Source organism: Copadichromis virginalis, linkage group LG18 (assembly GCF_057382275.1).
Source record: "Copadichromis virginalis isolate Kocher_CV1m ecotype Utaka linkage group LG18, C_Virginalis_male_GT1.1, whole genome shotgun sequence".
NCBI classification, from domain to species: domain Eukaryota; kingdom Metazoa; phylum Chordata; class Actinopteri; order Cichliformes; family Cichlidae; genus Copadichromis; species Copadichromis virginalis.
This window is the reverse complement of record NC_140635.1, coordinates 5,774,834-5,786,997: the sequence shown is the minus strand read 5'-3', so window position 1 is coordinate 5,786,997 and position 12,164 is coordinate 5,774,834. Positions and strand designations below refer to the sequence as shown.

Sequence of the window (12,164 nt, the reverse complement as noted above, 5' to 3'; positions counted from 1 at the left end):
TGCTAAGTAGAGGATGACAATGCCAGAATAATGTTGTTTCTACCAGTGTGGAAAAATTGGTTTATATATTCAATAATAAAAATCTTTTACAAGACTTGCAGTGCTGTGTAAAAGCTTTGAGTCACCCTTCATTTGTTTATATTTTGCTTTCCAGGATCCAGACTTTCTAAAAAAAAATTTAATGTCCTTCAGCAATAATTCTGAAGGGTTTGTGATAGTGTTTTATAGTCCCCACACACACTTTTAAGCTGCTTAACATTGACCTGATAATCCTTCAAGCATAAAAAAAACACGCAACTCAAGGAAAGAATCAGTGTTGTGCATACAAATGACAGACAACTTGGCAAAGAAGGCTTTTAAAACTGTAGCTTTAGGCACTTTGTGGCTTGCAGTAACAACATATGTTAGTACCCAGGACAGGTTACACCAAAAAGCTTCTGTTCAATGAAGATTAATGGGGGAAAAAAACAATCTTTGTTTCACATGAATTAATCAGCTCATGACAAACAAAGCAATACCCAGTTGTTCCGCAATCTCAACAGCAGGCTGAGAACAATTTCACTGCACTGTAACAGGTTAAAAGCACAATAAGTGAAGAGAACAAACTTTGTTCTTGATTTTTACACCTAATTAGTTTCACTGCAGCCCGTAAGAAGCAAACACATCAATGCATAAACATAAAAAAGGACAAAAAAGTCTAGTCCACCTTAAGGGGAACACACAACTCTTTTTTTATCTGTACTGGCTCACTTACCAGGATGGGCGAGACAAATGAGTAAATCCCCCCCAAAAAAAACGAATCACAAAAGAAACAGCAAAACCTCCACAGCAAGAGCAGCAAGGGGCTCAAAACAGGGTTGAAACTCAGCTTCTGTTGGAGCTCGAACCATGAAGGAGCATCACAGACTAAGACATTAGAACTGGTAATAAATATGAATAAATAAGAATAAAAATAAACACATGCTGTAGGTGTAGTGCATGAAGTGACTGTATTCTCTTATTTATTGTTTTCTTGTGTTTGATTAAACTCCAAATGTTCTATTCTTTGACTTATGATTTTGATTTTCTAAGCTTTAAAAAAAAACTGTCTGCATCATTGTGTGGTTTTCTTTTTTGTGGTTATCACAGCGTCCGTTCTTTAACCTGTTTGTTTCACGTTCCTCTCCCTCCTGTTTTGTGTGATTCTAATGTCCTTTTAGGGGATTCTTCTGTCTTTCTTCAGCCAATGAAGGCTCGCGTTTTGTTTCTTAACAGATCTGTCTTGCATTTATGTCCTCTCTACTGTGACAGGTTTGTATGGCTGTACTTGCCAAACATGTCCTGCCTCTTCAGAAACTCCTGTTCCTGGAAAAACCACTGTTGACTCCGCCCACTTCGGTGGTGCATAAATTTCCTTGTTCACATGTTTTCTAGTTCCTCGATGGGTGTAACCAGCATGTCTGTGGTGAGCAACTACTTTCCTTGTTTCTGACAATTAGACACTGCAAGGTGAAATGGCACAGCAAGAAAGGTTCTGCTGTTCAATCTGTCTGGATCTACTGAAGAATCCGGTGACTATTCCCTGTGGACACAACTACTGCATGAACTGTATTAAAACCCACTGGGATGAAGAGGATCAGAAGGAAAACTGTAGGTGCCCTCAGTGCAGACACCCCTTCACACCGAGACCTGCACTGGTGAAAAACACCATGTTAGCAGATTTAGTGGAGGAGCTGAAGAAGACTGGACTCCAAGCTGCTCCTGCTGATCACTGCTATGTTGGACCTGAAGATGTGGCCTGTGATGTCTGCACTGGGAGACAAATGAAAGCCTTCAAGTCCTGTTTATTCTGTCTGGCATCTTACTGTGAGAAACACCTTCAGCCTCATTATGATGTGGCTGCATTAATGAAACACAAGCTGGTGGAGCCCTCCAAGAAGCTCCAGGAGAACATCTGCTCTCGTCATGATGAGGTGATGAAGATGTTCTGCCGTACTGATCAGCAGAGTATCTGTTATCTCTGCTCTGTGGATGAACATAAAGGCCACGACACAGTCTCAGCTGCAGCAGAAAGGACTGAGAGGCAGAGAGAGCTGGAGGTGAGTCGACAAAACATCCAGCAGAGAATCCAGGACAGAGAGAAAGATGTGAAGCTGCTTCAACAGGAGGTGGAGGCCATCAATCAGTCTGCTGATCAAACAGTGGAGCACAGTGAGAAGATCTTCACTGAGCTGATCCATCTCATCCAGAAAAGAAGCTCTGATGTGAAGCAGCAGATCAGATACCAGCAGGAAACTGAAGTGAGTCGAGTCAAAGAGCTTCAGGAGAAGCTGGAGCAGGAGATCACTGAGCTGAAGAGGAAAGATGCTGAGCTGAAGCAGCTCTCACACACAGAGGATCACATCCAGTTTCTACACAACTACCCCTCACTGTCAGCACTCAGTGAGTCTACAGACTCATCCAGCATCAATATCCGTCCTCTGAGCTACTTTGAGGATGTGACAGCAGCTGTGTCAGAGGTCAGAGATAAACTACAGGACATTCTGAGAGAGGAATGGACAAACATCTCACTGACAGTCACTGAAGTGGAGCCAGAACCAAAGACCAGAGCTGAGTTCTTAAAATATTCATGTGAAATCACACTGGATCCAAACACAGCACACAAATGTCTGTTATTGTCAGAGGAGAACAGAAAAGTAACAGTAATGAATGAACAACAGTGTTATTACCATCATCCAGACAAATTCACTTATTGGTGTCAGGTCCTGAGTAGAGAGAGTCTGACTGGACGTTGTTACTGGGAGGTGGAGTGGAGAGGGAGAGGAATTCATGTCGCAGTCGCTTACAAGGATATCGGTAGAGCAGGGTGGGGTAATGAGTGCAAATTGGGACGTAATGAAAATTCTTGGGCATTCAATTATTACAAAAACAGTTATACATTTTGGCACAACAACATCCAAACTCCTGTCTCAGGTCCTTGTTCCTCCAGAGTAGGAGTGTACCTGGATCACAGAGCAGGTATTTTGTCCTTCTACAGCGTCTCTGAAACCATGACTCTCCTCCACAGAGTCCAGACCACATTCACTCAGCCGCTCTATGCTGGACTCTGGCTTTACTCTGGTGTAATAAGCGCTAAATTCTGTAAATTATAATAGAATTTCATATTCATATAAATCTGCATTTAATGTTTTCTCCATCATTGTTGCGCCATTTCTGTTCTGCACAGAGATCAGCTGTCAGTCAACATTGTGGGTGGTACCTCAAAATTTCCAGTTGTTCTCCTGATGTTTTGCAGTTTATTCTCTGGAGATTATTCCTTTGTCTGTTTAGCCATGGAGGCTATCATCCCTCATAATGTTTTTAATTTGTAAAATTATTTTTTACATGAAAATGGAAACATCTCTGTGCTCCAAATGTGTAAATGAATATTTGTATTGATGTATTTTTATCTTGTTGTTTCTATTCCACTTTCAAGAACAGAGACGTGGGCAGACCCCCTTTAAAGAAATGTTCACACAGTTTTTTGTATCAGTATATAAAGAAAGGATAGAGAATTATATTTATGTTTAGCACACCAAATACTTATGATTTTGTTGTCTAAGCTGACAAACAAATTGAAGGTTTTAATAATTAAAAGAATGTCACAGTCCTTTGTCTTGATTCTAGGAACTGAAGAGTGAACTGAAACCGTTTCATAATCAGGGAATACGATTTATATGAGATTATATTCATATGAGAAAATGAACAGATTTTGTTCATGCACATTTTTGTCCATGGATGTACTTTGCATGACACAAAAAATAATAATGTAATCATGTGACATCCGTGAACTATTTATTGCATGAAAAATATTTAGTTTTTTTGTGTTGGTTTGAATAAATTCTTAATAATTTAAATATTTAAACTGGCATTAAAATGATTGAAATCCTGAAAATAATTCAATGTTAGATCATTTTGGAAAAGGGGTCAAGCTGATTAGGTCATTTATGAAAAAAAAGCTAAAAAAAAAAAAAAAAAAAAAACACATATTGTTGTATGAGGATTTTATGACAAAGAATCAAAAGCATGCAAAATGCATCAACTGTATGGATGACATGTAAGGGTAAAAAGCACTACATTTCAAAAATTTGACTTAAAAGTAGATTTCCTGGAAATAATTCATCCAACAAGCTGTAACACAGACAAGGAAACAACAAAAAAGTTCAAGTAAATGAATAAAAATGCCCGGTGAGGTCATAAGGGTTAAATCAGGGTTCAGTACTGAAGGTGTCAGGCTTCATGGTGTGGAGGGAAGGAAAAGAGGACCCAAACGCAGGACTCGTGGATGAGTGATGAACTGAAGGCTGTTTATTATTGAGAATGGATGAACAGAACATGAACGAACACCAAACTGAAAACACGCACGACCGTAACGGCAACATCAACAATGACACAACAAGGGAATACACAGCTGAACGTGATTGAACTGATGACACACAGGAAGAGAACTAGAACATAATGCATGTGGACAGGAGGCACAGACAAGCAGGAAATATGAACAGGTGAAAAAGGAACCAAACATAAACAGAAAACACTCTGTCAGCGACCCAGGAACCCTGACAGAAGGCCATTTAAAGTTTATGTTTTTTACTGTATTGTAGCTGTATTGTTAAATACATATATGAACTCAAGTAACCCCATACATACCATAATTTATTCATACAGCACCTTAAAAACAACACATGGCCGACCAAAGTGCTGTACAGCAGAAATATAAAAAGTACAATAAAAATAACAAATACTGTACATAAATAACAATAAAATAACAGTTCCAGTTACCGACTGAGTCAAAGGCCAGCAAATAAAAATGAGTTTTAATGAGATTTACCACCATTGATGTAGACGGCCTAATGTGAAGAGGAAGATCATCCCGAACCTTCGGGGCCACAATAGAGAACGCTCGGTCTGAGAGGGACTGAGAGCAACAGCTTTAGCTCGTACATATGTATTTATATTGTTTTCAATGTCATGCCGTAACCTACGGATAAGTCTTGTACATTCAATAGCAGGCTGCCACACCCACAGCTGAACTGTACTGTACCATATAAGAAGATTCATTTATTTGAAATGGCTCTTTAGTGGGAAGATAAGATATGAGTGGACAGGATGCCACCAGAGCAGACCAGTGTCAACAGGAAGCACTCTGAGAGTGCAAACCTCTGCCAAGGCAGCTACTCTAGTCCACCTTAAGGGCAATACCCAAGTCCTCCAAAAAACACAAATCACAAAAGAAACAGCAAAACCTCCACAGCAAGAGCAGCAAGGGGCTCAAAACAGGGTTGAAACTCAGCTTCTGTTGGAGCTCGAACCATGAAGAAGCATCACAGACTAAGACAGTAGAACTGGTAATAAATAAGAATAAAAATAAACACATCGTATGTGTAGTACATGAAGACACTGTATTCTCTTATTTATTGTTTTCTTGTGTTTGATGAAACCCCAAATTATTTATTCAATTCACAAAACAAACAGCAAAACCTAATCATCCACATCAGGAGCAGCAAGGGGCTCAAAACAGGGTTGCTATTTTAATCAATTTGTTCCAACTGTTTTATAAGCGTCTTTTAAAAAAGCACCACAAGTAAAAAAGTTTATTTCATTAGCAATCACTGAAGTGGAGGCTTTACTCACACAACCAGGGCCAAAGACCAGAGCTGTCTCAGGTCCTCGTTCCTCCAGAGTAGGAGTGTACCTGGATCACAGAGCAGGTATTTTGTCCTTCTACAGCGTCTCTGAAACCATGACTCTCCTCCACAGAGTCCAGACCACATTCACTCAGCCGCTCTAGGTCAGGGTTTTATAATAAACACGATTTTTACATCATTTCCTTCTGTTTTCAGCAGCAATAAAGTGTTCTATGATCTTTTTCAACAGGTAACTTTTCTAATCCATCTGTCCCATGGTCCCTGAATGCAGCATCAGTATTACAGTTTATGACACAGTGTGATATTACACATATTTAAATCTGTCTTTACTAATGATGCTGAAGCTGCTGAAGTTTCAGTGAAGTTTTGTCTTCCTGCAGGTTAACAGCCTGAAAGTGATGCACAACCCTGCCTTCATCCTGCTAATAAATCATGGCGTCCTGTACGAGTGTATCGTTCGTTACTCAGTTATTTGGTCTGGAGCTGTACCATCTAACTGTCACAGGCTGGGTCTCTGACTCGGCTATCTGAGTGTAGTTTGTATTTGTCTTATGTTCGATTTGTGATTATAATTTGTGTGATTCTTATTTCGGTTTTAGTTGAGGATGAGCTCGGCCATTATTTATCACTGTCTGTGTTTGGGTTCCTGTCTAGTTGCCAAATCTGTTAAGCTGGTATTGTCTTGTCTATGTTTTCTATTTTATTTTGTAAAGGTCCTGTGTTTCCCTTGGTCAGTGTGCTTAGCTTTACAACTCCACTGTGTGTCATTATGTGCATTTGTGTCAGCTGTTTCCTTGTGTGTTTCCACTTCCCCTGATCAGTCCTGGTGTGTATTTAGTCTGTGTTTTATTCTGTCTTTGTCAGAACATCTGTGTTTCCACGTCTAGTCATAGTTTAAGATCATAGCGCATGTCATAGTTAAATGTCATAGTTTAAAGACATTGTTGTCATAGCTTCTTTGTTTTTCATAGTCTTCACAGTTTCATGTGTATCTCTTGTTACCAGCCAAATAAAAACTCGGTCTTTGTTCCAGTTCAGTCCCGTCTCCTTGCCTGTGTCTGCTCCTCCTGCCTCGCAGACTGTGACACTAACATTGTAGAATTGAAAAACAGGAGTTGCTTTAGACATTTTCTGTGTGATTGGAGTCGTGGGATGACGTTTCCCTTTAATTTTTCAACTATTTTCACAAGCTACATTTACTGGCCCTGTAATTTCGGTTTGTTCCTGACATCAACATTTTCAACACGGTCTCTGTATGTCGTTTTCTCTGAATTTCTGGTGGCCAGTCAATCACAGTTCAAAGATACAAACTGTTCAAAGGTTGAAACTTATCAGGACGGTCTTGTTTGATTGTGGATAACACAAGTTAACTTGTTTAACCTTCATTTATGTCCCGCAGCCTCTTCATATTGTTGAAATCAAATCACATGATTATCATACAGCCAGATTCACTCAGCTCTGGATCGGTCTCCAACAGGTTCAGCTGCAGAGTCAGGTGACAACTATATTTGCATTTGTATGTTATCAATCAAGCTACTGTTTATATAGGAGCTCATTTAATGCAGCTTAAGTTTGCATAACATCCATCCTCCCTTTGACAACAAAAGCCTAGTACACTGTGTTTACTGAAAGAAAGGATCTCTTGTTGCGTTGCTATAGGTTCAAACATGACTGATGCCATTCAAAGTACACAAACTGGAAACGCTGCCAAAGCTGTGCCTGACTGCATTGTACCTTACTATGTAACCAATACATTTTAAGCCTGGTCTCTATGCCTGTGGAACTGGGGCCTTACCTTAGTCAAAGTAACCCTACCCCATTTTCACAATACCCTCATTTGGCCTGTGATTGGACTATTTAGTTGAAATGTCTAAATGTTCTATAGCCTGGACACCTATCCAGGGCATATGCCACCTTACATGCAAAGACAGCTGAGAAAGATTTTGGGGGGTTTTTGTTTGTTTTTTTATACATAGTAAAGTAAAGCTAAGATTGCCATGACATGGCGTCCACGAACTGGCAAGCGAAAGCAAGGCCGACCAAAGACCACATGGCGTCGAACATTTATGGACGACCTGAGAACTGTCGACATTGCCTGGGACGAAGCTGAAGCAGTCGCTGCTGACCGACATTGATGGAGATCACTAGCTGCCCGATGCGCCGCTCGGCGTAGGAGGAACTAAGCACTAAGTAAGTAAAGTAAAGCTTACAGCTTTCCTGGACTAAAGGTCACATTGGTCTATAAGTGACAAAACTAAGAGTTTTAGTAATCGCTTGTATACAACTTTATTTTTAATTTACCATCTAAAAATTAAGGTGACCAAAGTCTTAAAGTTAAAATTTTTTAAAACCTGATAATCCCTCCTATTCTTCTCACTCTCTAACACTTTATTTCTTTGTGGTCCACATGTTTGCTTTTTCCCTTCAATTCTGCAGTTTGATCAACAGGTGGTCTTGCGTAAGAGCTGGCAGAACCCATTTACTGCAGAAGGTTATGTTGCTTACATAACAGCTCAGCGTAGTTTTGGTTATAAGGAAAAGAAACTCAGACAGTCGCTGACACTGTTGGGTGAAATGGCGCAGAAAGGAGTTCAGCTGGACCGAGAAAACTTCTCTTGTTCGATCTGTTTGGATCTACTGAAGGATCCGGTGACTATTCCCTGTGGACACAGCTACTGCATGAAGTGTATTAATGGCTTTTGGGATGAAGAGGAAAAGAAGAAAATCTACAGCTGCCCTCAGTGCAGACAGACGTTCACAGCGAGGCCTGTCCTGGTGAAAAACACCATGTTAGCAGATTTAGTGGAGGAGCTGAAGAAGACTGGACTCCAAGCTGCTCCTGCTGATCACTGCTATGCTGGACCTGAAGATGTGGCCTGTGATCTGTGCTCTGGCATGAAGCTAAAAGCCGTGAAATCCTGTCTAGTGTGTTTGGTTTCTTACTGTGAGAAACACCTTCAGCCTCATTATGATGTGGCTCCATTAAAGAAACACAAGCTGGTGGAGCCCTCCAAGAAGCTCCAGGAGAACATCTGCTCTCGTCATGATGAGGTGATGAAGATGTTCTGCCGTACTGATCAGCAGAGTATCTGTTATCTCTGCTCTGTGGATGAACATAAAGGCCACGACACAGTCTCAGCTGCAGCAGAAAGGACTGAGAGGCAGAGAGAGCTGGAGGTGAGTCGACAAAACATCCAGCAGAGAATCCAGGACAGAGAGAAAGATGTGAAGCTGCTTCAACAGGAGGTGGAGGCCATCAATCAGTCTGCTGATCAAACAGTGGAGCACAGTGAGAAGATCTTCACTGAGCTGATCCATCTCATCCAGAAAAGAAGCTCTGATGTGAAGCAGCAGATCAGATCCCAGCAGGAAACTGAAGTGAGTCGAGTCAAAGAGCTTCAGGAGAAGCTGGAGCAGGAGATCACTGAGCTGAAGAGGAAAGATGCTGAGCTGAAGCAGCTCTCACACACAGAGGATCACATCCAGTTTCTACACAACTACCCCTCACTGTCAGCACTCAGTGAGTCTACAGACTCATCCAGCATCAATATCCGTCCTCTGAAGTTCTTTGAGGATGTGACAGCAGCTGTGTCAGAGGTCAGAGATAAACTACAGGACATTCTGAGAGAGGAATGGACAAACATCTCACTGACAGTCACTGAAGTGGAGCCAGAACCAAAGACCAGAGCTGAGTTCTTAAAATATTCACATGAGATCACACTGGATCCAAACACAGCGCACACATATCTGTTGTTATCAAAGGGGAACAAAAGAGTAACGTTAATGAAACAAGATCAGTTTTATTCTGATCATCCAGACAGATTCACTAAATGTTGGCAGGTCCTGAGTAGAGAGAGTCTGACTGGACGTTGTTACTGGGAGGTGGAGAGGAGAGGGGGAGGAGTTTATGTAGCAGTCGCATACAAGAGTATCAACAGAGAGCAGAGCTGGAAAAAATGTGGATTTGGACGAAATGACAAATCTTGGGCATTGAATTTTTCCAAAGATACTTATACACTTTGGTACAACAACAGCCAAACTCCTGTCTCAGGTCCTCGGTGTTCCAGATTAGGAGTGTACCTGGATCACAGTGCAGGTGTTTTGTCTTTCTACACCATCTCTGAAAACATGAGTCACCTCCTCAGGGTCAAGACCACATTCAGTCAGCCAGTCTATGTCGGACTTTGGCTTGAAGGTGATGCAGGAAACTTTTGCGAAATCAGATAGACTGAAGTCATCCATAATGAGGTGTGTTTAAATCTACACTTTGTCTTTTATTACAACACAGAGATGGAAAGTCAGTGAAACATTTGACAATTTGGACTTCATAAAATGAAATTGAAAACTTCTCTGTGCTCTAAATGATTGTTTAACATTTGTTTTTATGTATATCTATGTTGTTGTCTCTCTTCCACTTCACAGGTCTAAAAGTAATCACCAGACCTGCCTTTAACACATATACTCTGTTTATCATATCCTAAATATATAATTACATTTGCATCTATCATTTGGGAGACAAAATATTTTCTTGTTTTGTAAATTAACAAACAAGTTGTTTCTTCTATGTAAGTAATGAATGATGACATAATTTATTTTAATGTGTGGACAAATGGATGCTTTTTTAAATGAAAAGTTTTGAGGTATGAACAAACCCTTCATTCCAGGATCTCACTCAGATTTGATACAGAATATGTGAAACTAGTTTGAGGAGAAAACTGAAGTGGTTTTCCTCCTAAAACACCACAAAGGTCAAAGTTCATTCAGAGCAGAACAACCCAGGACATTCATCAGTCAGATAGACCTTTTCTTTCACTAAAACAGCTTCATTACAGAGAAATAATTCAAGCTGACTCTTTTATTAATTCATTCATTTTCATTTCACTTATTGTTTATTTTTACACATACTTGTACACATTTCTTTAACAAAATCATAATAATCACACATTTCTATAGCAACTCACTTTGTTCATGTTTTCAATTTAATTTTCTATTCAATTTTGTTTATACACATCGCGAAATCGCAACGACAGTCACCTCAAGGCGCTTTATATTGTAAGGTAGACAATAATACAATAATACATACAGACACAAACCAAACAATCATATGACCCCCTATGAGCAGCACTTTGGTGACAGTGGGAAGGAAAAACTCCCTTTTAACAGGAAGAAACCTCCGGCAGAACCAGGCTCAGGGAGGGACGGGGCCATCTGCTGCGACTACTTGGGGGTGAGAAAAGGAAGACAGGATAAAGACATGCTGTGGAAGACAGCCAGAGATTAATATCAGATATTATTCAATGCAGAGAGGTAGTGAGTTAAGAAGGTGACTGAAGAAGAAATACTCAATGCATCATGTTTTAAACACATACGTGTGTATAAGTGTGTCGTAAACCATGGATAATGCTGCAAGCTGTTCATTGACTTCTGTAAATCACTTTTAACTGCAACTGTGTCTGTTAAACACACCTGAAACAATGTGTTATCTCACTTTAAGGAAGAATATTTGAAATTATATAGTTGAACTGTATTAAAAAAGATTTTAGAAACAGTTGTTTTTGCTATCATGCATTCCACGTTTGCATAAATATGCCTCGGTCTGTATTATAGTTCCTGTGGTCCTGTTTGCAGAGCTTTATTAACAATTTGGGATTTAAAAGAGTGTTCGGATTCGGACTTAAACACAAACACGATGCACAGGTTATGCTGCTGCAGACTCTCAGCAGGAGCTCAGTTCAAAAGGACATGAAAATGTAGTAAGTGTAGAGGTTTATAGAGCATTTTATTATACACCAGATGAGTCTGCTGGATGTGGGTTGAGTGCTCTAAATATAAAAACGTTGTGTTCAAAGGTTACCCAGCTGTCAGATCAGTGTATGGTGTGTCCCAAAGAGTAAAACTTTATTTAATATCTTGGGAACTGTAAACAACATTAGTGGGTAATGAAAAATCTAAACCTGTGGATTCATGTTAGACGTGTGCTAAGGCAATATGTGGTTTTCATGTTCTGTTGAGCCAGCTAAGGCAATTTAAGCCAGCCTGTGTTAACTTCCTTTGTGGTGTAACACTGGTTAGGTTCCAGATTAGAGATCAACACATATAAATCACCGCACACTGACCAATCAGTTCTCTGGGAAATATTGTCACTGAATAAAATGAGTGATAAATAATACAAAACCTAATGTCTTTGACTCCAGTACTCTGTCTTTGCAGCACAGTCCTCAGTACTTCTGTTGTAACAGTTTGTGCCACGACAGACTTCCAGTGCTGAGTTTACTGATCTTATCTCACACATGCCTTCAAAATGATGTTGCTCAAACTTATCTGTTGTTTAGCCAGCTGCTCCTACAGAGTAGATCACATTTCCTTGAATTTTCTGCTAAATTGTTTCTCTCCTCCTTTAAAATGTGCCTCACAATCTAACAGTAGCTCTGAATGTTGTCACTTTGTGCCAGGAAGCATCTTGGCATCGACTTTCAGTCCAGGATTTGAAATGTGTACTGG

General features: G+C 40.1%; 2 protein-coding genes across 2 annotated transcripts; both read left to right on the top strand.

Annotated features, from left to right (window-relative positions):
• Positions 1-1,416: 1,416 nt before the first annotated feature.
• On the top strand, positions 1,417-3,883 carry LOC146687081 (tripartite motif-containing protein 16-like). Its single transcript, XM_085439403.1, has one exon. The coding sequence runs from the start codon at positions 1,494-1,496 to the stop codon at positions 3,129-3,131; it is 1,638 nt and encodes a 545-aa protein (XP_085295529.1). The 5' UTR covers positions 1,417-1,493; the 3' UTR covers positions 3,132-3,883.
• A 4,244-nt stretch (positions 3,884-8,127) lies between these two features.
• Positions 8,128-11,945, top strand: LOC146687080 (tripartite motif-containing protein 16-like). The gene has a single exon (XM_085439163.1). The coding sequence runs from the start codon at positions 8,238-8,240 to the stop codon at positions 9,888-9,890; it is 1,653 nt and encodes a 550-aa protein (XP_085295289.1). The 5' UTR covers positions 8,128-8,237; the 3' UTR covers positions 9,891-11,945.
• The last annotated feature ends 219 nt before the right edge of the window (positions 11,946-12,164 follow it).

Coding starts and splice junctions, on each gene's coding strand:
- LOC146687080 (XM_085439163.1), top strand. CDS start 8,238: ATGGCGCAGAAAGGAGTTCAGCTGGACCGAGAAAACTTCTCTTGTTCG.
- LOC146687081 (XM_085439403.1), top strand. CDS start 1,494: ATGGCACAGCAAGAAAGGTTCTGCTGTTCAATCTGTCTGGATCTACTG.